The 26,560-nt window shown below is 39.3% G+C and overlaps 2 protein-coding genes and 1 pseudogene across 2 annotated transcripts in view; 2 read left to right on the plus strand and 1 right to left on the minus strand.

Annotated features, from left to right (window-relative positions):
* The window catches only part of LOC140931125 (uncharacterized), a 135,803-nt pseudogene that overhangs the window by 85,963 nt on the left and 23,280 nt on the right, over positions 1–26,560 (plus strand).
* The window catches only part of LOC140931127 (uncharacterized), a 123,457-nt gene that overhangs the window by 45,278 nt on the left and 51,619 nt on the right, over positions 1–26,560 (plus strand). The gene's annotated exons all lie outside the window — the stretch shown is intronic.
* Positions 9,596–10,240, minus strand: LOC140929995 (uncharacterized). The gene has a single exon (XM_073379661.1). It carries the CDS (start codon positions 10,238–10,240, stop codon positions 9,596–9,598), a length of 645 nt encoding a protein of 214 aa, XP_073235762.1.

Below are 26,560 nucleotides of genomic sequence, written 5' to 3' on the forward strand. Positions count from 1 at the left end.
CAATCACTCATGACCCTCTCATATATCTGGAAAATGATTTGCACGTGCAAGAAAGAGAAGCTAACTCCCGGGGATAACTGCTTCTGCTAAAAGTAGATGTGTTGAAAGTAAAGACATCCAGGCAATCCAGTTCTCAGAAACTGCTCAGACAAACAAAATAAAGAAAAACCCGTGCGCATCCTTTCATCATGCAGCTTAGGTCCCCAGTCCCCACGGGTTTTTTCTTTCACACTGTCAAAATCAAAATGGCCGCTATCGGACCGTGATTTTTGAATCCATCAGTTCTTGGTTTTATCTTCCTTCGTGTGATTTTATCAAAGTGACAAGATCTTGTTACTAAAGGTAAGAACGTTTTCAATACATTATGGATATATTCAGTTGTGAAAGTCAAATGATAGCTGCTAGCTACTCGGATGAGAACACACACAGATGATCCCGAGTCCTACTACTTTCGGGCTCGATATCGGGCCATCAGATCCTAATAACAACGGACCTGAACGTGGTTTCCCAGATACAAATATCTATCTGCTGTTTTTAAATTGGGAGCAACTTCAGAATACCCGGCCACATCATTCACATTTGTCGGAACGCTTTAAAGAACGAGGTATAACACAATAGGCACTTTTGTTATTCAATGATATGCAAAGAAGTGGCCGGGTATTCTGATTTCCAAGCATATTACGTTGTTTGATACCTATCTGAAGGCTTCAATAAGCTTTAAACTTAGCTTATCATGATTTACTATTCCATCTAAATGACGTTTGCTTTCCTAACACGGACGTCGAGCGTTGTCACATATTATCTTTGCCTTTGAATACAGCCGTCTCTCCTCGCTCTTCACGGATAGCAGGCTACTTGTATCTAAGCAATTTGGAAGAAAATAGTTGTATTCAATAAGCGTCTTGTTTACTTTGTTGTTCAATTCAATGTCCACATTAGTTATCTACTGCGATTTCTTAATATTAAGGGTTTCTTATTCACGTACACAATTGTGAAAGCATTTGACCAACTAGTTGGATTTTATTAAAACAATTATTCCTCTCGCTCTCATGGCCTCTGAGTCAATAGCCCATACGGCTTTCGACCTCATGGGCTATTGACTCAGAGCCCATTCAGGCTCGAAGAATAATTGTTTATTAGTATATACACACTCAGTGATCTTGGTAATTCAAGCAATCTGATGGTCAGCTTTCTCGGACTATGATGCTATATTCACCGCGCTAGGCAGTGATTATAAAGCAGAACAAAATCGGTGTCGGGAACTGGGTGTTTTGCCAAAGTTTCATAGTAAAGCCTTTTTGAAAATACATGGATATCCAAGTGCTGATGACTTTGAAGGCAAGAAAAGACTTCATGGTGTTTAAACAGCGTGATTTATTGTGAAGTGGTTTACTGTAGCTGACTTTTTGTACACTCATGTTTACCACTACAGAGGAAAACGAGGTCGCTTTGTCACTGTTTTGTGATTTCGGGATTCAGTTTCTCGCAAGACCAATTTTGCCTATCAATAGAAGTTAATTTATGGAGAAAAGAGGAAGGAAAATATTTTCGAAAATTGTATGTGCCAGCAAGTTAACAAGGCAAAGAACTTTGGAGATAAACAATGCTCATCTTGATCATAGCCGCTGTTGACAGCATTTGCAAGAAGCAACAAAGAAAACTTTCTCATTGACGGTGAGTTGACAGAAACAAATAAAGCTCTACTTTTCTTCTCAGAATTGGGTGGTAATTTAAATTTTTGGCATTTTCTTTTAAACCGTTGATGCTAAAGCTTACAAAACTCGATACAAAAAGATTAAAACTATCATTTGCCATGTTTGAAGATACTGCAAAGATCTAACTTTAGCGCATCCACTGTTTACAGCTTCGTGTTCACGCATGAACTCACCCTTCAATCAAACTAATCGTTTTTTAATGGTTTCCTTTCTGATTCTGTTGAGATCACTTTGTGTGAATATACTAAAACAATTATTCACCTCAGGCTCAGTTAATATTGTTGAATAATTCCCGAGACGAAGTCTCGGGGATTATTCAACAATATTAACTTCGCCTTTGGCAAATAATGGTTAATTATTATTTGGACCAAATGAATAAGTGATAGGTTGTATTAATAAATCAAACTGTGACACTTCATGTTAACTGATCCAAAAATTTTTCACCTGTGAGTCCTGTTTACCTTAAGCATAAAAATCCCCAAAGATACAAAATAAATGCATCCCATAGGACACAAAGATTGGTCAAGCAATATGAAGATGTTTTTCTAGAATATCCTGTTTGCGTAATTTCTGTGGTTGTTGTTAACGACGCATAATAAATTTCTTTTAGTCTTTGTTGTACTTTAAAATAGAAGGAGTATATTTTTATTTCAGTAAACTGTAATACAGAGGTTTGGAGTCTGTCTTTAGATTAACTCCCTGGTTACATAAAGGCCAAAGCATTTTCAATTTAGGGACGGTTCATTATTTATAGAGATGACCAGGTCGGGAAAAAAATAAAAGCCTCCCTCTTTCTTTCTAAAGCCCACCAAAAAAGCACAATGCTTTCTTTGCCCGTTCAGTATTTGAGGTCAAATTTTCCAAAGCCTGTTCAATTTGACACTGATTTGAAGTGAGTAACTTGTGAAAATCATGGAATGTTTATTTACAACTGGAGCAACTAGTGTATGGTCGGATATTTGGAACAAATACCATGACTTGGAAGAACCTTTGGAGTTTTCCAACCTGGCTAAATAGAACTTCTTGTGATGTAAAAGTTTCCCTGAAAGTGTTCAACATTTTTTTTAAGGAATAAGTTTCTACAAACCTGTGTTTAAAATGTGTTGAGAACACATTCGCGAGACGATTCGAGAGGTCATTCAATACTATGTTCCAGGTCTCTGTTGAATCAGCAAGACATGGAAAGACTGGTAACTAATGCAAAAATTAAACAAATTTCTATATTATACTACATTGATTTATTAGATTCTGTTATAGTGACCTGCATGAAATTTTAAGAACATCAACTGTTTGCAAACTCAATCAAAACCATAAAATTCCTCTTCCTCTGAATTGCTTTGAAAGACAAACCATATCTTATCACTTTCATTGATGCTATAACATTCCCATTTGCCAGAAGTTGTGTCTTGCTCTGGGTCAGGCCCACTTGACAATTCTGTAAGGACAATATCCTCCTCACTTTTTTCCTCCCCTGAGTTGTCAATGTCTTCGCTGTTGTCTTCTGTCCCATTTTCCTTTGCTTCCTCGTCAGTAGACTCATTTATATGTTCCTGTTGATCACCCTCACCATGAAGCACACACAACAAGATTCGCCTTATCTTTTCAGCTTTGGTGCTGTTGCTTATGAGTTTGTAATGTTTAAGATATTTATTGAGCTCAGACACAAGCAACTTTTGTAAATGTCCGGACTCCATGAGATGGTGCCTGGCATATCCTTCAAATGTTTTGGACATCAATTTATGCTTTTGTTCTGTTCGCTCCCTTGTTCTCTTAAAAATGCCGCTTTGTTGTTTGAGATCTTCTATATTGAGCAATATACATGTTTGTCTTGATCAAGTGCGTCTCTATGGCGGAATTCTCTGAAAACTGCTGCATCTCTTCTTCCGTTGATAACATGCCTGCATTAAACATTTTCGTCATTTTTACACATGGTTGAAAATCATCTGGCACTCGAGGTTGCCCTTTTCTGTGGTAGTTGGTGTCTCATTGACCGATTTAAAATGGGTGGGATTTTCAGGATGTGGCACAGGCGGGGGAATACGTTTCATGGGCAACCGTTTCTTTAGCCTGCTTCTTCCTCTTCTTTTTTTTCTTTGCTTTTGGTAATGCATTTCACTAAATTAAATAACCCTCCCTCTCAAATAATCCTTACTCTCTGTTAAACATGCTTTAAACAAAATAAGCCCCCAGGGAGTTTAAAGGGGATTTACAGTAATACAGGTTCCACTATTTTTTGTATTAAAGCTGCATGATGAGCCTTAGTTACCATTTATAAATGCGTGTTATTTTACAAACCACAGGGAAGTCTCTGGTCCAAAGACACAGTCAACAAATGATTAAATTAACCCTGTTGATGGATTCTCCATGTTGAAGGGGTAATGTAAAGTTGTACTGGTAAGTATGTAGTCAGTGTATGACAGGTCTAAAACTACCTTTTCATAGGCAGGTATCTTTAAAGTTTTCTAATTTTCCACATCTTCCTAACAAAATATCATTGTGCATTTACCTGAGAATGTTTCTTTTTCCTGCCAAAGGGTACCCTAACTATAACACGTTATAAGAAGAACAAACTCAATGTCCTTTGAGTGCCTGCAGTGCAGCAAGTCCTTTAGTCTAGCAGAAAACCTAAGGGAGCATGAAAGAGTTCACACTGTGGAAAAGCCTTATGAATGTAAACAATGTGGCAAGTGTTTTCGTGCAGCAGGACACCTAAAGGGACATCAAAGGGTTCACACTGGGGAAAAGCCTTATGAATGTAAACAATGTGGCAAGTGTTTTGGCCGAGCAGGAGACCTAAGGATTCATGAAAGAGTTCACACTGGGGAAAAGCCTTACGAATGTAAACAGTGTGGGAAGTGTTTTGGCCGAGCAGGACACCTAAGAAGTCATGAAAGAATTCACACTGGGGAAAAGCCTTATGAATGTAAACAATGTGGCAAGTGTTTTAGCCGACCAGGAGAACTAAGAATTCATGAAAGAGTTCACACTGGGGAAAAGCCTTATGAATGTAAACAGTGCGGCAAGTGTTTTCGTGTAGCAGGACACCTAAAGGGACATCAAAGGGTTCACAATGGGGAAAAGCCTTATGAATGTAAACAATGTGGCAAGTGTTTTAGCCAAGCAGGAGACCTAAGGATTCATGAAAGAGTTCACAATGGGGAAAAGCCTTATGAATGTAAACAATGTGGCAAGTGTTTTAGCCAAGCAGGAAACCTAAGGATTCATGAAAGAATTCACACTGGGAAAAAGCCTTATGCATGTAAACAATGTGGCAAGTGTTTTAGCCAAGCAGGAAACCTAAGGACTCATGAAAGAGTTCACACTGGGGAAAAGCCTTATGAATGTAAACAATGTGGCAAGTGTTTTGGCCAAGAAGGAGACCTAAGGAGTCATGATAAAGTTCACACTGGGGAAAAGCCTTATGAATGTAAACAATGTGGCAAGTGTTTTGGCCAAGCAGGACACCTAAGGAGTCATGAAAGAGTTCACACTGGGGAAAAGCCTTATGAATGTAAACAGTGTGGCAAGTGTTTTAGCGGAGCAAGAGACCTAAGGATTCACGAAAAAGTTCACACTGGGGAAAAGCCTTATGAATGTAAACAGTGTAGCAAGCGTTTCAATGAAACAGGAAGGCTGAGGAAGCAGGTTGAGTCACGTAAATGTTCCCGGAAAAACAAAAGTCTTTCTAAACATTTGGAATCGTGCAAGCTGAAGAGAGCGGGAGGAAAAAATATTAATGTTAGAGCCGAAGGATTTACAAACAACCTTCAAACACAGAGGGAGACTGGAAACACTAATCTAGCAGATGCACCATTGGTCATTTTTGAGAATTACAGCTGCTGGATTTGTCAAGAGGAGATCAGTAGTGAGGCTCTTCTTCTTCAACATTATGAAAACCATATGACCTATGTTTGTGAAGATGACTCTTAAGTTAATCAAAGTGAAAACTATGGGGAATTCTGTAGGCTGTAGGAGGAGGGGGTGTGTCAAATCAACTTGCACCTCCCCACAGGCACCGAAGGGTTGTTGACCAATGATTTCAAACAAAGTGAATTAGTGATATTTTGCCTACAATGTAATTGCAAAATCGTTCTGAATTTTTTGCGACGGTTGAGCAGTTCTTAACATAGTTTGCCAGAAAATGGGCCGAAGAAAGCAAGAAGATAGGCCACTGCCAGATTTTTTCAATCCATGAATAACTTTGTTCTAAAACTGCTTCGAAAAGAAACTGAAAGTGCCATCAGTGAAGATTTTCGGGCTGCAGAATTATATAAGAACTTTTTTTTTTCATTGAAAAATCTTGAAGGTAAATTTACAAGTTAGAGATTACTGCGTATTTGGACACGGACGCCCTAGGGGGAGTGGCCCATCTCATCTGTTTAGTGTCACGTAACTAGAGAAATATAACTTATATGTACTATCCCTGGGGGATACTCTTAGGAATTCCTGTTATGGCGCCCAGTTCCCTAAATCCTGACCCTATTTCAGACCAAAAATGTCATTTTGACACCCGATTTTAGACCAGACCTTTAAATTCCATACCCGTTTTCAGACCTTGCCTTTAGGCAGAAATTGTGTCATGGTGACTTAGATGAGAGCATAAACATAAAAATTTATTCAAATGCATTTCGAATTTGCATACCGTAAAATTCCGAAAATAAGCGCCCGGGCTTATATTTTTCAAAGGCCCTGTTTGAGGGGCTTATCTACGGAGGGAAATTTGCGTTTCAAAATCGATTGGGCTAGCCTTAGAAGTAAATTTGCCGTTTTTGCTTTGTTTTACTTTGTATTTGAGGGCAATTTCCAAGTACAAGCCCCCCCCGGGGGGGGGCTTATATTTGGAGGGGCGATCTAACAGAGGGTTTTTTTGCGTTACGAGTTTGGGGGGCTTATTTTCGGAATGTTACGGAATTTCTATTTCCTTATTTTTCGTTTTTTTTTGTTGGAGGGGGGGGGGGGGAGGTTGATGGTTCTAGGTCAGGGCCTAAATCAGAGTGGGGGGATATTTTTCATCAGAGCTTTCTCTGGTTGTTACGCCATACTGACGAGCCCCAGAGAGGGCGAAACAGCTGTCTATGGCTACAATCCCGCTCTGTTTTGAGTTCTTTCGGTGTCGTGTTGATGTCTTGCAGAGTTAATTTTCACCTAGTACGATCAGCATTGCAGTGTTCTGCTTGCAGAATTTAATATGTCTACGATAAGTACGTTCATACGCTCCAGTAGTTCCCTCATAAACCATAGTCGATTCCAGAGAGAAATTTACACCCGTTTTCAGACCAAAAAGGTCCAAAAACCATACGCTTTGGGGCGGCACATACCTATATGGCTTATATAAGGGGTTTTTTCACCCCCTGGGGTACTTTCTAACATACTAATTTTTGCATCGTTCATCTGTTTGCTAAGAAGCCCCCAACTTGGAACACTACTGAAAGATCTTTATGATCAGCAGGAAACTTTGTGAATAATCAGATTGCCAATTTTCTTTCTATTTTACTTGCCATTATCAAAATACGTACAAAAAGTAGTCTATTTGCCATATAATCAATTTTGAAGGTCCAAGATTTTGCAAATTGTCCACATTTCGATTTTTCTGAATGCTGCCGCCCTCAAAACACTCGTAAATGTAGTCTCAGAAAACCTAATTCTCCCAACGCCCCCTCCCCTCCAAGAAACAAGTGCAGTCGTTTTGGCCCGTCTTCTCGTTGGAACGCAGTTTCGCAGAAAAAAAAGCTGGCTACGGGCCTGGCTGAGGATAATTCTTTACAATAACCTCTTGTCTCCTCCCACATCTCTGGCCTCAGATCTTTCGCGCCGCTGTATCTCAACCAGGAACGAAAAACACACCCAACAACTACCTGCTACGCAGGCTACTGCAAGTAGTAGTGGAGAACTGAACTGCTCACTAAGTAACTGACTTTTTTGCTGCATTTTGCAGTCAGGAGCCCATAACCTGGAGCGTGCAAACCCCATATTAGGCCTCTGTCATGGCGGTTTTAGTGACCGGTTTGTTTGTAGACACATTTTAAGGCAATTTTTCCCGCGAAAATGGAATCTCCTCCACGTCCATGAACGCATTGGAAGTATAAACTATCAAAGAGGAAAACGAAACGTCATTAAAAGGCAAAAGTTGTCATTTTTAGGGCTGTAGGTTTTCCTGGCTGGTTTGTGTGACTTTAAAGATACCGTAAAATTTTGGAAATAAGCCCCGGGGCTTATATTTTTCAAAAGGCCTTTTTTGAGGGGCAGATTTTTGGAGGGGCCTTTATTCGGAGGGGCTTATATACGGAGGGAAATTTGCGTTTCAAAATCGGCCAGGCTTATACTGGGAGCGAAATTTACGTCTCAAAATCGATTGGGCTAGCTTATGGTTAGAAGCAAACTTTATCAGTAATTCGCAGAAACTAACCTTGAGAACGTAGATCTTACTGAAACTAAGCCATGCCTTTACTATGTCTATATGGAACGAGGAAATCCAAGCCAAGAGTTAAGAGTGAACTATGCAAACAGCAATATAGTGTGACACATTTTGACTGCAATCATTTGGCACACGTTATAGTTCTTTGGCAAATGAAAAATTTTTATGTTACTGTACAGTTTTTGCTTTGATTTATTTTGATGGTAATCACGAGCGCCGAAGGCGCGAGCTTTCGGGGGCATGCTAGCCTCCCACGCAAACGTTCTTAGGGGTTCGTCACGCGTTCGTGGGCGAGGAATGATTAGGTGACGAACCCGTAAGAACGTCTGCGTGAGAGGCTAGGGGCATGCACCCCTAGAAGATTTTGAAATATGGGGTCTCTGAAATAGCATTTTAAGCCTTCCGAGAGCATTTATTTTCCATTTAAGAAGTGTACTTTGTTTAACACGCGCTTCATTTTTCTTTTTTCAAGACATAAATAAATTTCAGGCTTTATCGAACTGAAATGAACACATTGAACCGAAGAGCAGCGTGTAGGGCGTGGCCGCTGACCAAATTAAACGTGATTGTCAAAATTATTGGGGGACCCAGGCGCCCCCGGCCCCTCGCCATGCTACGGCACTGAAAAATCAGTAAGAAACAGTATTATATACTATAGTATTCAACCAGGAGCTAATGAATTTTCGAATCAAAGCATAACCTTGAATGTACAGGAAATGCGTTACCGTCGAAGGCCAGCGAACCCAGAAAAGTATCAGAAGTCAAGCCCGCGGGCGCCCGTTCCTTTTCTTCGCTTTGGGGGTAGGTTACGAACCCAGCCCACCCCAATGACCACCCCAATCACTTTTAGAAAATTATAAAAAGGCAATGATAAAGTAAACAAAAGTATAGAACGAAAAATATATAGACAAATATATTTCAATATATATATTCTTTGTTTTAAGGATCAGTTTGCTGTGTTTATGATTTTGTACAAGTTACAGGTCTACAACTGAGAGGTCCGGCACCATTCAACGGTTTGTTGCTTGGACTTGGTGATATTTTATATTTTGGCACTTCGATCTTTGCGTGAATCGCTCATATATTTGGAAAATGATTTACTCCTGCATGAAAGATAGGATGACTAAAAGTAAATGTGTTGAAAGTAAAGTTATCCAATTTCTTAGCCGTTATTAAAAAACTATAGTCTTGCAATAGAGGTGCCATCACACAAGACGTCTAGTGAAATAAAATGAAATAAAGTTAAAAATAATTATAGCAGTTACAAAATCTCCTACAAAAGATAAAATGGATAATAACATCATAAGTTCTCTAAATTAGCATAAATAAGTTAAAAACAAGTTATAATAGATAAAAATGTGGTGAACGCTAAAATGTGATAAAATATGTAAAAATGTAAAAAGTGCTAAAAATATTTATAAAGTCAAAAAACAATGGAAATAAAAGAATGTTAACAAGAACTACTCTAAACAAATAATTTGGCGCGAATTGAATCGCACTGTTTGTTAAGCGTCGGTTTCAGTTCTTGGATAAAAAACATTTCAAAAATAAGACAGTCAAATTTGTTCTGACACTTTCTTAAGATTCTAAAACTTTGTGCGATGTCTTCAGGCTCCATATCATGCTGCTCTCTGAGGTGGTTTCCGATTGCCGGTCCTTTGTGTTCTTCAATTCGTTGGTGTAGGTGTCGGCACGTGTAGCCGACATAGCCTGCATCGCACAGGCTACACTGGAAAGAATACACCACGCATTGTTGACTCACAAGAGGCGGCTTGTCTTCCTTGACCTTGATTTCATCTTTGATCTTCCTACTTGTGTAAACTGGGCTGATGTCTGCGTTGATCTTCCTACTCAGGTCAGCCAGCTGTTTACGTACTACGTTTGCTGATTTCTGGTCTTTGAAGGGTAACACGATTCTGATTGGGGTTTCTCTTTTATCAGCCACTTGGGTGTGTGAATCCTCGGACACTTTGGATTCAGTGAATTGGCGAATGGTTGACTGCACAAGGTCGTCTGGATAGCGCAGTCGGGAGAAGATCTCTTTAAGGCGTTCACATTCCTCGTGAAAAAACTTCCACGTAGACGAGAGTTTAAACGCACGGTTAAGCATGGTGTTAAGCATTCTTGTTAACATTGTTTCATTTCCATTGTTTTTTGACTTTATAAATATTTTTAGCACTTTTTACATTTTTACATATTTTATCACATTTTAGCGTTCACCACATTTTTATCTATTATAACTTGTTTTTAACTTATTTATGCTAATTTAGAGAACTTTTATACACTTGAAAATGACCTCGGAGAGGTCGAAACGTCGTGATTTTTTATCGCTAATATTTATCTCAAAATCGATTTCTAAGAAACTACTTATTAATAACATCATAGCATAAATTATTGTACAATATAAACTTAATGTTTACAATTTCGCTTGGTAACGCATTCCAGTTAGAGACTGATCACTAAACAAAAAAAACAAACAAAGGAAAACCCGTCACCCGTGCCTACACTTATTTAGCTTAGGTACCCACTCCTCACGAGTTTTTGCACTCCTGAACCTCTCCCCCAGGGTCTTCTCGCCTTCCAATTTGGCGAGAAGACTCTGGGAACGAGGTTAAGTGAAAATCAAAATGGCCGCCATCAGAACGTGATTTATGAATCCTTCAGTTCTTGGTTTTATTTTCCCTCGTGTGATTTGATCAAAGCGACAAGGTCTTGTTACTAAAGGTAAGAAAGTTGTCGATACATTATGGATATATTCAGTTGTGAAAGTCAAATGGCAGCAGCTAGCTTAGTACTCGGATGAGAACACACACAGATGAGTGAGTCCCGAGTCCTACTACTTTCGGGCTCGATATGGGGCCATCAGATCCTAATAACAACGGACCTGAACTTGGTTTCCCAGATACAAATATCTATCTGCTGTTTTTAATTTTTTATGTTTCCAAGCGTATTACGTTGTTTGGTATCTGAAGGCTAAAATAAGCTTTAAACGTAGCTGTTTTACGATAATTGCATCTAAATGACCTTTGGTCACCTTTATTAAAAAATTTGTAGTCTTGCAACAGGGTTGCCATCACGCAAGACGCCGAACTGGATAAAATGAAATAAAGTTAAAAGTAATGACGTGAAAAAATTTTCTACAAAAGATAAAATGGATAAAAATTCCATAGCATCAATCATTATGTAATATTAAAAATTCATCATTGACTGAAATGTTCAAATAAGACTTTTTTGAATCGATGTGCGGACTTAATGTTAACAATTTCGCTTGGTAATGCATTCCAGTCCTTGACAGTTCTACATTTAACACGGACGTCGAGTACTGTCACATATTATCTTTGCCTGCGGATACAGCTGTCTCTCCTTGCTCTTCACGGATAGCAGTCGACTTGTACCTAAACAATTTGAAGAAAATAGCTGAATTCAATAAGAGTCTTGTTTACTTTGTTGTTCAATTCAATTTCCAAATTAGTTAAAAAATTATCTGCCGTGATTTCTTAAGGACTCTCTTATTCACGTACACAGTTGTAAAAGCATTTGACCAACTAGTTGGATTTTACTAAAACTGTTATTCCTCTCGCTCTCATGGCCTTCGACGTCATGGGCTATTGACTCAGAGCCATTCGGGCTGGAGGGATAATTGTTAATTATTATTTGGACCAAATGAATGAGGGATAGGTTGTATTAATAAATCAAACTGTGACACTTCATGTTGACTGATCCAAGGATTTTGTCACCTCTGAGTCCTGCTTTCCTTAAGCATAAAAATCCCCAAAGATGCAAAATAATTCATGGTATGCATTCCATAGGACACAAAGATTGGTCAAGTGATATGAAGATGTTTTTCTAGAAATATCCTGTTTGTGTAATTTCTGTGGTTGTTGTTAACAACGCATATTAAATTTGTTTTAGTCTTTGTTGTACTTTAAAATAGAAGGAGTATATTTTTTATTTCAGTTAACTGTAATACAGAGGTTTGGAGTCTGTCTTCAGATTAACTCCCTGGTTACATAAAGGCCAAAGCATTTTCAATTTAGGGACAGTACATTATTTATTAGATGACCAGGTTAGGAAAAAAAATAAAAGCCTTCCTCTTTCTTTCTAAAGCCCACCCAAAAAGCACAATGTTTTTTTCGTAGCCTGTTCAGTACTTGTGGTCAAATTTTCGAAAGCCGGTTCAATTTGACACTGATTTGAAGTGAGTAACTTGTGAAAATCATGGAATGTTTATTTACAACTGGAGCAACTAGTGTATGTTCGGATGTTTGGATAAAATACAATAACTTGGAAGAACCTTTGGAGTTTTCCAACATCGCCAAATAGAACTCCTTGTGAAGTAAAATTTTACCTGAAAGTCTTCAACATTTTTTTAAAGGAATACGTTTCTACAAACCTGTGTTTAAAATGTGTTGAGAACACGTTTGCGAGACGATTCGAGAGGTCATTCAATACTATGTTCCAGGTCTCTGTTGAATTAAAGAGACATGGAAAGACTGGTAACTAATGCAAAAATTAAACAAATTTATATATTATACTACATTGATTTATTAGATTCTGTTATAGTGACCTGCGTTACGTTTTAAGAACATCAACTGTTTGCAAACTCAATCAAAACCATAAAATTCCTCTTCCCCTGAATCACTTTCAAAGACAAACCATATCTTATCACTTTCATCGATACTAGAACATTCCCGTTTGCCAGAAGTTGCGTCTCGCTCTGAGTCAGGCCCACTTGACCATTCTGCAAGGACAATATCCTCCTCACTTTCATCAGTCCCCTGAGCCATCAATTTCTTCGCCGTCTTCTTCCGTTCCACCTTCCTTTGCTTCCTCGTCAGTAGACTCATTTATATCTTCCCATTGACCATCCTCCCCATGAAGCACATGCAACGAGATTCACCTTATCTTTTCAGCTTTGGTGACGTTGCTTATGAGTTTATAATGTTTAAGATATTTATTGATCTCAGACACAAGCAACTTTTGTAAATCTCCAGACTCCACGAGATGGCGCCAGGCATTTTCCTTAAATGTTTTGGACGTCGATTTATGCTTTTGTTCTGTGCTCCCCCTTGTTCTCTTAAAAATACTGCTTTGTTGTTTGAGATCTTTTAGATGAGCAATATACATGTATGTCTTGATCAAGTGCGTCTCTACAGCAAAATTCTCTGAAAACTGCTGCATCTCTTCTTCTGTTGATAAGATGCCTGCATTAAACATTTTCTTTATTTTTACACGTGGTTGAAAATCATCTGGCACTCGATGTTGCCCTTTTCTGTGGTAGTTGGTGTCTAGTTGACCGATTTTAAATGGGTGGGATTTTCAGGATCTGGCACAGGCTGGGGAATACGTTTCATGGGCACAGGGCTTGTCCATCCTTTGTTAGAACAAAACTAACAATGTTCAGTGATCGTGGTAGAGCAGTCACCGTACAAATACTCCACAAAGAGCTCACCAATTTTGTAATGGGTATTGGTGAATTGTACAATTTTTTTAATGTTCGCACTTCCAGGGACACATGATTTCCTATTCTGAGTCGCAGATTAGTATTCCTTAAGATTACTCCTTATCAGCTTTGATTTTTTCAGCAGGAAGATCAGTTGTGAAATCCTTTAACACCGGCACATTATCTACTCTCTCCCTGTACCGCAATTTATTGGGTGTATTTCAATACCAATACAGTTTTTGTGTATTGTCTCACCAAATAACTGTCGCGTTTCTACCACAGTTTTAGCATAAGTTGATATTTTTTTACAGCCCAATCTCTTTGTTAAAAAAAAAAACCACAAAGCCCGTTGCCACAGAAAGAAAAATCTTCAAGGCCCGTTCAGTTTTTTCCCGACCTGGTCATTGCCATAAATAATGAACCATCCCTTAGATCTCATTGTGTTTTGAACTGGGACTCATGATTTCTTACAAGATGAGTCCCAGGACGTACACTGTACCATAACTATTTGTAACAAAATCACTGCTGATCTGGTATAACTTATTCATGTGGTAGAAGTTGCAATTTGTTTTTGATCTTCAACTGCCAGGGCTCAAAGTTAGCGACTAACTGGTCGCATATGCGACTGGATTTTTGGTTGTGCGCCTAAAAATTCATGTGTAATCGCACCTGTGCGCTGTAAAACCCAAGGCACAGTGCGACTGATAGCCTGCGAAAACATCCATTTCTCCTCGCTCCTCGCCGCTGGGGACGTTTCGCGCGGAGGAACGTCTGCGACTCAGCGGCAGAAATTCCATACTGATAATGCAAATCAATATTTACATAATAAATCCGGTAGTCATATAAATTTGTCTAATTTTGCTCGTCTTCTGGTCAATTTTAGTAAGTGTTGTGTTCATCTGCCAATGAGCTCCAGCAAATCTCAAATGCTTCTTCTAGAGAACACTATATTCCACAAACATTGACTGTTTTGTTAGAGATTCTTCGCGTTTACATTTGACCTTTGTGGCCTATTGTCTTTTGTCTGTAATTCGTAAACAATAGCTAAAACAATGTATCTACTCCGTCGACCAATTAGCTCTTCTGACCGGATTCTGGACAGATTTTACGTCATCAGTATGGAATTTCTGTCGCTGAGTCGCAGACTTTCCTCCGTGTGAAACGTCCTCAGCGGCGAAGAGCGAGGAGAAATGGATGTTTTCGCAGGCTATGCCACTGACTGACTTCCAACTATACTTACCAACTCGAACTAGAAAGACGGTGGATTGTACGAACTTGAATGTCTTTTTTCGTTTCGATGTTTTACTCCATCCCAGACTCTTCTGTTTTGTACTAAACACCGCTGACACATGCAAATATATGCTACGAATGAAACAGGTACTTTTTGTGCAATGGACGATCATGTTGAACGTTCAGTTTTAACGTCAATCAAAACAAAAACAGTGCGGATTAAGAGCCTTTTTTTCCAGGTAAGAAAGTTTTTTAAGTCGTATTCCAGTTACATGTAAGCCATTGCGCATTTAACAAATTCATTAAAGATTAATTTTCATTCTTGTTTGACACACTCATTGTTGTCAGTTTTGAATTTTTTTTCAAGTGTAAGTTTTCTTTAGCCTCAACTGTACTGTCAAAAAGAGAAATTAGTATTAAAAATCACAACGGTATTACTGTGTAGCAAATCGGCTGTGTTTTATCAATCACAGGACTAAAGTAACAAACTGAAGATGACAAGTAAACACGGCACTGTTAAGCTTTTTACTTTTTCTTTTGAAATAGATGCTCCCAACATTATAAGCTGTGCTCCTAAAATTTTCAGCTGTGCGCCTAAAAATTTACATCTAGTAGCACAGGTGCTCCCAAACTCAAATTTAAACTTTGAGCCCTGACTGCTTAACTTCCAACTTAGTTCATGTGCTTAAGTGTTTCCAATTTGCATTCCACTTGTTTTATACAAGAATTGACATCATCTTCTGGCCTCTGTTTGTTTGATGTTTGTTTGTTCCAGTTCCAGAACAGGAAGTAGGGAACCATTACTTTAGTCTGCTTCTTCCTCTCCCTTTTCTTTGCTTTTGCTAAAGCATTTCACTAAATTAAGTAACCTTCCTTTCAAATAATCCTCCCTGTCTGTTAATAGTCTAGGAGGTCGAACCCTGAAAAAATCGAGACGTAGCACACCCTCTACATATTTGGTCGGACATCACAAAATGATAGGGCAATACCCATAGAACATTTTTAGGTATGATGTACTGATGTACTGGTGGGACGTCATTGTGCTTGGGGCTCATTTGTGACTGCTGGTAACGCCCCTGTGATTTAAGCATATTTTTAGTATCATTATTTTATACATGTTCAATTCGACATTACTCCCCTAAAGTTAAGCCTAGACAATTTTAAATTGGTTCAAGCATTACTGATGTGAATATATTTTATCTTTATGTGTGAAACAACTTTTCTAGGTTTCCATGGTAACCGTTGACATGGTCATTTTTAAGTAAGGGTATTTAAGCAATAATTAGCATTAGATTCTTCAGAATAACGACCAAACTTATCACTTCTTTATCCATCATCTTAAGTTAATCAAACAAAACAATACTTTTGAATTTAAAGTTATTCAGTTTTCAAAATGACTCATCTTTCCCTTAACAACTGCTGTTTACTACAGTGATTATGGTCAAAACTTGTTCCTTTATTTTCTCTTTTTGCTTACAATAATCTTTCACTATCTTGACAAAATCTGAACAATGTTTTCACGGTAACAACTGCCAATAAGACATTTTATACGTGAAATCTGAAAACAGATTTTGACACCAAAATGGCACTAGCTTTGGTTTTGAAGATAGTTTTCAAATCGACGAGAGGAATGAACAAATTGAGGACTTGAACTTTCCGTTGCATAATTTAAGTATAAACTTTAAAACTGCAATATGGAATGCTAAAATTAGGATCAAAATTCAGAAATTGAATTTTGGGGGATAGTGAACACCATAGTTCAAATATCGAAACTTGAATGTGTATTGCTGTTACTAGAGTACTAGAGGCTAAACGTCAGCATCTGTTAGCTCGTCTTCACTGCTTCCAGGTGTTACATCAACTGGCTTGTGAGGATTTTGGCAACTTTCATCATTCATACAAAGGCATGCCTCTGTACAGGGCATCTCGTGGGCTTTGCAAGGACACAAGTCATCCCTTCTGCAGACAGATTTGGTACATTTGCAAGCCGTCAGTTCAAGCAGCCCTTGTGGTGCTGGATCCTTGGACATCAAAAGTGGTTCCAAAACACCATCCACTTTCTTCCATCCGTTGCTGACTGGCGACGGGAGTTGCTGTGTTGCATTCAAGCAGTGTTTCCACACATATGCCTGGTAGTTAGCACGTTCAATGTGGTGTCGCAAGCTGCTGCTTGTGGGTGGTAAACTTTCACTTCTTTGGTGCTTTTGGCAGAACATCCAATAGCGTACGTCGTCAGCTGTTACCCCTGCCTTCTTGTTGGTTGTATAAAGGGAGCAAATAAACCTCTCACAGGCTTCAACAGTGAGCGCTGGTGGTGGAATCTGACTGCCAAGGTTGCCAACACTGTCATGGAGACTGGGAAATTTGACAAATACCTTCCATCCTTTCTTTTTCCCGATCTGAAACAACCCACTAGTAGAATCACAACCAGTTAGAGCATGGAATGCTGGAATCGCGGCGCAAACACTCCTACCAAGTTTCTCAGCAATACGATGGACAGGGACGTAGCGAACCTTATCTTTGACGCCTGTCTTGAACAAAATTTCGTTGCACTGTATCATCTGGTATGCATAGATAGCTAATACAGCAACATCTGTATCAGGGGACTGAATGACAATCCCCTCTTTAGTGGAAGAGGCGTGCCATGCATGAAGGATCATCCTTTTGTCGGCTTCTTCATGGTCTGATCTCAGCTCTGCAAGGGGATCCGTACGTCCACGGGTTACAACAACTGCATCTGTTGGATCTTCAAAGCCACCTCCAATTACCAGCTCTTGATCAGGAAGTAAGTTGTATTCACCCAGACTGCACCACTCTCGGCAAAAAAATCTGGAAAGGTTAACCTTGTTATTCTGGTTGCTGATAAACTTCCCCCATTGCTTTGGAACTGGTGTATGCTTGTTTGTGATTTGGATCTCAAGAGCTCTGCTTGAACCCCTCCTAACTCTTTCACTTTCCTTTATGGACTCTTGAACATCATAGCGGTCAAAGACAACATCTACTCTTCTGCACTGACCTTGTCGTAGAGGTGTGAAGAGCACATTAAAGTATCTTTCAGGTAGGTCTCCGAATGTGCGGGAGCCTGCAGACTTCAACGTCTGGACAAGAGCCATTGTATCAAAAATGAATGCGGTTGATAGTGCACTTTCAGGAAGTCTTCCTTGTGCTTGACATTCCCGTTCAACCTCAGCCATAAGGACACTTTTTGTAGTTTTCCGCAAAGCACCATCTGCATGTGCCAATGCAAAGGGCACGGTGGACAGTTCATATCTCAGGCCCTCTTTCACATCAACGTCACGACACTTTGCAGCAATAAGAAGTCTTCCAAACAAATTTCTATCAGCTGAAATAGTGATGATCTTCTCGTCTGCGCACTTGATTTGATTTGTTTTTGCGAGAGAAGCAAATGTTTTCAAATTCAGTTTCGATATCTTGCTCCAAAAGGATACCTCATCACTGTCCATTCTTTGTCTCCTAAATTTCTTGGCTTCTTCTGCTCCTGTGCTGAAACAGTCAACGAGCTGCTCTGCCGCGTCATGCGGCATAACGAGTCCAGTGGCGATGTTTCGTAATTGAACTGGGTCTTCCTTCGAAGCCTCACTCAAATCAAAAGGGTTTGACATGGTATTAGTAATGGTGTTAATCAGCCGCTGAACATCGTTTTCATCCCTCTTTACTCTTTGGGAACCTGCCTCCTTGTGAGTCCCAATCTTGTCAGAGTCTTCAAGGTTGCAAAGTCGCTTGGTTGCAGCAGTTAGCTCAGCTCTCTTGTGACTCGTTAGAAACCATCTGTCTAGTGCCGAAGCATTTTGTGTCAAGCCAACAATACCCCCTCTAGTCTTGCTGTCGAGATTGATGGTTTGTTCCAAGGCCATGTCAGTCCAAACTTGGCTAAAGGGTTGACTTGATCTACTCACTGGGTGGTTGCCATTTAGGAATTCTTCGTAAACTTCTGGAGCTTGAGTGGGAAGCAGCTGCATATCAGCCAAGTAGATTGGGAGCCACCTGCAATTTATTGGAGGAAGAGGTCAAAATAAGAGAAACGTTAAAAGGGGCCGGGTAAGTGAGAAAGTTAAAGCTAACCGCATAATAAGGTAACGTCCTATGATAATGTGTAGATCTCTTCATGCGTTTGAACAAACGCGTTCACCACTTGGGATAAAGAATAAATCCCGTAATAAGTTCGACATATTATAATTCAGTCTTAAACAAAACGCATCATTTCGAAGCAAAGGGGAGTAAATCCGTATAAATCCTTATCATATTACAAATCCTTATCATATAAGACCTCTAATCCTCGTAGCGATGACTCTTTTAAAGTTCAATTAGGCTACTGTTCTTTAATACTGATGCACAATTTGCAGTCAATCTGAAAGATATGAAAAAAAATAATCAGAATAAATCGATTGCCCACATACCTGGAATAGTTGATGCGATCCATTGAAAAGAAGTACGGTACCATTTCTGCAACGGCTTTCAAATGAAGTTTCCATGATCCCTCTCGTTCAAATCGAATGAAGCGCAACAGCAATAGAACAATTTCAATATACATATTCCAGAAGTGGAACAGTTTAGACTGCTGACTAGCTTCTTTGCAGAATCTCGCGAAAATTTGTTGAAGTTATGGGAGTTTGTTGCAGAGAAGACCGAATGAGGTCTTCAGAGAGGCTACATCATTACTTTCTCTTTGACAACAGTTTATTAAAGATAAACACTGGCCCTGATATACTGTTGGGAGCTCGACGTCCTCAGCTTCCATCCAAGCTCCAAATGCTTGCCACTGCAGTCTCAGTAGTGCTTCGAGAACAAGCTTATGTGCACGCACGCCTCTGTTGTATGACTTCCCCTTCAATAGCATAGATGCCGTGTGGCATCCATACACACCAGATTCTATTAGCAGGTCTTCAATGCTACTGTCCTGGAAAATCTTTCCAATGACTGAGAGGAAGTTTAATGCTATATGAAAACCCCCCATTCGGATCACTGTGTTCTTAAATTCTTCAGGCCGTCGCCACTGAATCTCTTTGGCCTTCATGTAGATCGCCAGGTCAAACGTAATTACACTGTGCTTCTGGTGTAGTACATCCATCATTGCTTGGACGTTTTTCATGGCAGTGTAAACTGTACTGTATTCAGCAGGTGAACCATTGATCATTGGGCAGTAACCAACGGAGGTCAAGGGTGGCGGCTCACTTGCTATCTTTGCGTTAAACCCACTCCAACTTGGCAAGGGCTGAAAAACTTCGCCGTCGCGGTTATGTAGATTTTCACTAAACAACTGGTGGGTACACAGACGTGTTAAAAACCAACCAAAATCCATCTGAATTGCAGTGGTACAGAGCGAGCTTGAGGACTGAAACCACTCTTCTTCTATTTTGTCTTTGTAAAAGGTTACGGCAGGCCGCTTGCCACAAGCACCAAACTCCAACAGGGGTGGATTTGCATCTGAGATGTTAAGAGACCGTCGTTTTTCTGAATGAGCAGGACGAACTGCAGGTTTCGGTTTTGGTCCTTGTTGCTTTCTTTGGTACAGGACAAGTGTAGTGGCATGAGTAGTTTGCTTGCCGTCTAGTGTCTCCTCATTGATATCGTTATTGTCTCCCGCGACTTGAACGAACACTCCTGGTGAAATGTTAGATGGAACAACAGCACCCAGATTTTCTGAGCTGGCTATAATGTCTAATGCTAGGCTAGTGTCAACTACTTCTATGTCATCATAAGAACAGCTGTGACCGAATCTGTTTAACATCGTTACCAGGTGCTTTGAACCTGTCATATGGCGAACAGACATCGCCAAACCAATGTGCTTAGGGGTCTTCACGCGACCATGAGTTGTTGCATATATTAGATCTTGTGCAATTGCTAAAATATGTCGCTCATCTGCGGCATTGAAAGCAGTCGGAGCAGAAACATCAACTTTATCTGGATTCGAGATCATCAAGCACAAAAATTTGTAAAGATCTTTAGGCATTAAACTCTTTACTTTACAGGCACTGATGTCCTCCACATCAACAGGTTGGATCCCTATACTTTTGCTTTCACTCCGTATGCTTGACCTCACTATTTGAGCGGCGTGGTATAGTATGGAATTGACATCATTCTGACCCTGGCTGTTTGAGGATTCACCTTCAGAAGGCGCTGACATTTTAGCCAAATGGCAACTTTTCTTAGCGGCTGAATTGATGACATCCTGCAAAGATATAGAGCTAGAGTAAACCAACTCTGGCTTCAAGGGATCCGGTAGTTTCTGAAAGACAATTTCCTCTTGAAAACTTTGTTGCAGTCTGCGTTTTAACCTCTCTGACTTATAACTTTTTGCCGTGTTGCAGCCAAGGTGTTGCAAAATTCCCTGGTAAGAGTCCAAGAGGGTTTTCATATCAAGGGCCACTCCTGATTCTAACTGAGGTTTGATGTCCTCTCTCAGGTTTTGGAACGCTTGGGTGTAAACATCTTCCTCCCCATCAACTCGAAAGTCAACAATCATTAGGTTGGATTTACTTACATATTGGGAGCGGCAGTGTTTATGATACTTGGCCTCCGAGCAATCAAATCAACTCCTGAAATCTTCAACAGCATGCTCTCATCACTCCTTCTTCGTGCAGCCTCCTCTATAGCCTTGCATGAATCAAATGTTGAAACGTTCATAAGTTTTGTTGTCCCCTTTGACTTTTTCTGCTGACAAAATAGACAAAGGGACCAATCCACTGCATTAACTTGCGATCTCGAACTTGGTCTGTCAACGTGCCTTTCTTGACTTTCAGCAAAAGGTAATGGTTTAATAAAGCTAAGATTTCTCTTGCTTGTATAACTTTGAAAACACTTGCCGTGCCAGGCAACATCTAGAGCGTCTAAATTTTCAAAAGTGGACAAAATCCTGCGGTAAGTTTCATCTTTCCTAACCTCTACAGCTTCTTTAAACGAACTCAATCCAGCTTCGGTAGGACTTCTTAGTCTTTCACTGCTTTTTTCTTGACAAATAATACATTTTGTTAAGTCTGTATCTGATTTGGGCTTCTTTTTTGGAGGCAGAAGCCTCACTTCGCTTTCTTCCTCACTGCTTTCAGTACAACTAGCCATTACCAATCATCTTAAGAAAAAGTAAAAAGGAATCATTGATTCTTTCCTCTGATCAGAAAACCTGCTTTCCTAAAATTAGCAGTGACTCACTTCTGAATTCAAAAAAGAAAACATGTCCTACGTAGTTAGTTGTTTGCTGGCGATATGTTTGAATATATGTACTTTTCAAGATAAAATTGGAGATTTGCTCTATAGATTTGTGTATAGTTTCAGATAAATTGTTCTAAGCAAAGTAAAAATTACTGATAAAAACTTTTACAGAACGTGTTTCATTGTCAATAATTTGTACGTAACCAGATAGATTTCCTTAACAAAACAGAATTACTTATAAATAATGGAAAGTGATGTGCTTACAAACCAAAACCTTTGCACATGGTCAGTCCTTCGCCAGCCACATGTTTAAATATTCGTAATTTTCAACATAAAAATGGAAATGTTCTCTCTGATTTGTGCACACCTTCAGATAAATTGCTCTTAACAACATAAAACTACTCGTAAACTGAAACTGAACGTGTTTTTAAAGTCAAAACCTTACCTGTGAAAGAAAACAGCGTCGAACCAAAATCTAATATGGCTGAACTAAACAGTCTGTAAGTACCAATTGCATTGTGGGAGCCTTACTCCCTTTGCGCTCTGGGAAGTTTTCATTTTAGTAAGAATCGCAAACGTTATTATAAAAGTAAAAAGGGCACTTGCATCAGGCAATTAGAGGTAGTTTTTGATGAGAATCTATATTGAATCTATATTGATTTAGACAAAAATTTTCAATTGAATCTCTTGCTAAGGGAATTTGATAAATAAAGTGGTAGAGATATAATTACTGGGTAGATGCCGAGTTTTGGAAAATAATATTTGATGTCACAAATACTGTTTTGTTTGATTAACTTAAGTTGATGGACAAAGAAGTGATAGGTCTGGTCATTATTCAAAAGAATCTACATTGTAATGCTAATTATCGCTTAAATATTCTTAATTAAAAATTACCATAGCAACGGTTACCATGGAGACCTGGTTAAGAAGTTTTACACATTAAAATAAAAGATATTCACACCAGTAATGCTTGAACTAATTCAAAACTGTCTAGGCTTAACTTGAGGGGAGTAATGTCGAGTTGAACTTGTATAAAATAGTGATACTTAAAATATGCTTAAATCACAGGGGCCTTACCAGCAGTCACAAATGAGCCCCAAGCACAATGACGTCCCACCCGTACATCAGTACATCATACCTAAAAATGTTCTATGAGTATTGCCCTATCATTTTGTGATGTCAGACCAAATATGTAGAGGGTGTGCTACGTTTTTCATTTTTTAGGCCTCTTCTGGAAATCTCCTCTTAGTCTATAAACATGCTTAAATAATAAGCCCCCAGGGGGCTTTATAGAGGATTTATATTGTCACATTTGAAGCTGCATGATAAACCTTAATGACCAATATTGTAAGTGTATGTTATTGCCAATGAGGCAACTGCAGATTCATAATTCTGTGTCTCCCTCTATAATTTGAATTTTTGACCATATTTGATTGTAAGTAAGACCCCATATTTGGGCAATCATGACATGGTCTTTTATTTACAACTCCTGGTACGAGATTAAGTGATCCAGTGTAAAACTGATCATTATCTGCTCCTGGGGATCTTATGTGAGAGAAAGCTTTAATAGGATTTCTTGTTTGAAAGAGCTATTAGTGCTCAGGTTTGCTTTATACTTTATATTTAAAGCAACAGCTGATCAAGGAATAGGGTTGTAAGCTCAAATTTTTGTCGGAGCAAGCTTAGTCCTTGCAGCTCATTTTCAGTGTTTTCTTTCCGTTTGTAAATTGAATCTGAAGTGGTAGCTGTTCAATAAATAGGCTTATAATCTCAAAACGTTTATCAGAACCTGAATTTATTTTCGTCTTTCGAGGGATTTTATCAACCAGCATGTTTTTTTTCAGATGGATTTACATTGAGACAGGCCTAACCTAATGTGAGGAATGCAACGAGTTTGTGTACATTTTGTTTTAAGGACTATCATTATGCCTTTCGAGAGAGACACTCGCTGAAGTTTTTATCTTTATACCTCTGGTACATTCCACCCTATTATAATGCTTTTCACACATTTTGCTTTGCACCAATTTTTTCATCATGTATATTACCATGCAGAATACCGTTTTTTCACCCCAGATGATGCTGTTGATCGGCGAAAGGCAACCGTTTCTTTAGCCTGCTTTTTTTTCTTCTCTTTTTTCTTTGCTTTTGGTGATGCATTTCACTAAATTAAATAACCCTCCCTCTCAAGTAATCCTTACTCTCTGTTAAACATGCTTTAAACAAAATAAGCCCTAAGGGAGTTTATAGCGGGTTTACAGTAATACAGAATCCACTATTTTCTGTATTAAAGCTGCATGATGAGCCTTAATTACCATTTATAAATGCGCGTTATTTTACAAACAACAGGGAAGTCTCCGATCCAAATACAAAGTCAACAAATTATTAAATTAACCCTGTTGATGGATTCTCCATGTTGAAGGGGTCATGTAAAGTTGTACATGTAGTCAGTTTATGACAGGTCTAAAACCACTTTTTCATAGGCAGGTATCTTTAAAGTTTTTTAATTTTTCACATCTCCCTAACAACCTTCGGATCTGGCACCCCCTGCTACAAAGTTGGGGCACCAAAACAAAATATCATGGTGCATTTACCTGAGAATCTTTCTTTTTCCTGCCAAAGGTTACCGTAACAACAACACGTTACAAGAAGAAGAAACTCAATGTCCTTTAAGTGCCTGCAGTGCAGCAAGTGCTTTAGTCTAGCAGAAAACCTAAGGGAGCATGAAAGAGTTCACACTCGGGAAAAGCCTTATGAATGTAAACAATGTGACAAGTGTTTTGGCCAAGCAGGACACCTAAGGAATCATGAAAGAGTTCACACTGGGGAAAAGCCATATGAATGTAAACAATGTGGCAAGTGTTTTAGCCAAGATGGAACCCTAAGAATTCATGAAAGAATTCACACAGGGGAAAAGCCTTATGAATGTAAACAATGTGGCAAGTGTTTTGGCCGAGCAAGAAACCTAAGGATTCATGAAAGAGTTCACACTGGGGAAAAGCCTTATGAATGTAAACAGTGTGGCAAGTGTTTTAGCCAAGCAGGAACGCTAAGGATTCATGAAAGAATTCACACTGGGGAAAAGCCTTATGAATGTAAACAGTGTGGCAAGTGCTATAGCCAAGCAGGACACCTAAGGAGTCATGAAAGAATTCACACTGGGGAAAAGCCTTTTAAATGTAAACAGTGTGGTAAGCGCTTTAGCCGAGCAGGACACCTAAGGAGTCATGAAAGAATTCACACTGGGGAAAAGCCTTATGAATGTAAACAGTGTGGCAAGTGTTTTGGCCGAGCAAGAAACCTAAGGATTCATGAAAGAGTTCACACTGGGGAAAAGCCTTATGAATGTAAACAGTGTGGCAAGTGTTTTAGCCAAACAGGACAACTAAGGATTCATGAAAGAATTCACACTGGGGAAAAGCCTTATGAATGTAAACAGTGTGACAAGTGTTTTAGCCGAGCAGGAAACCTAAGGAAACATGAGAGAATCCACACCCTTGTTGAGTCACGTAAATGTTCCCGGAAAAACAGAAGTCTGTCTAAACGTTTGGAATCTTGGAAGCGGAAGAGAGTGGGAGGTAAAAACGTTAATGTTAGCAGAGCCATAGGCTTTACAAACAACCTTCAAACACAGAGGGAGACTGGAAACGCTGATGTAGCAGATGCACAATTGGTCATCTTTGAGAATTACACCTGCTGGATTTGTCAAGAGGAGATGAGTAGTGAGGCTCTTCTTCTTCAACATTATGAAAACCATATGACCTATGTTTGTGAAGATGACTCTTAAGTTAATCAAAGTAAAAACTATGGGGAATTCTGTAGGCTCTAGGAGGAGGGGGTGCGTCAAATCAACTTGCACCTCCCCACAGGCACTGGAGGGTTGTTGACCAATGATTTCAAACAAAGTGAATTAGTTATACTTTGCCTACAATGTTTATGTAATTGCGAAATCGTTCTGAATTTTTTGCCACGGCTGAGGAGTTCTTAACATAGTTCGCCAGAAAAGGGGCCAGAGAAAGAAGAAGATAGGCCACTGCCAGATTCTGTCAATCCGTGAATAACTCTGCTCTAAAACTGCCTCGAAAAGAAACTGAATGTGCCATCAGTGAAGATTTGGGCTGCAGAATTATATAAGAACCGAGGCTTTTTCATTTAAAAATCTTGAAGATAAATTTACAAGTTAGAGATTACTGCACATTTGAACACGGACGTCCTAGCGGGAGTGTCCCATCTCATGTATCTAGTGTCACGTAACTAGAGAAATATAACTTACATGTATTATCCCTGGGGGGTACTCTTAGGAATTCTTGTTGTGGCGCCCAGTTCTGTAAAACCTGACCCTATTTCAGACCAAAAATGTCATATTGACACCCGTTTTCAGACCAGACTTTTAAAATCCATACCCGTTTTCAGACCTGGCCTTTAGGCAGAAGTAATGTCATGATTACTTATAATACAGGGCAAACAAAAATTTATTGAAATGCATTTCGAGTTCGCATATTTCTATTTGGCTCTTTTTTATTTGGAATTGATACGATAAGTACGTTCATACGCTGCCGTAGTTCCCTCATAAAGCATAGTCCATTCCAGAGA

This window comes from Porites lutea, chromosome 3 (assembly GCF_958299795.1).
Source record: "Porites lutea chromosome 3, jaPorLute2.1, whole genome shotgun sequence".
NCBI classification, from domain to species: domain Eukaryota; kingdom Metazoa; phylum Cnidaria; class Anthozoa; order Scleractinia; family Poritidae; genus Porites; species Porites lutea.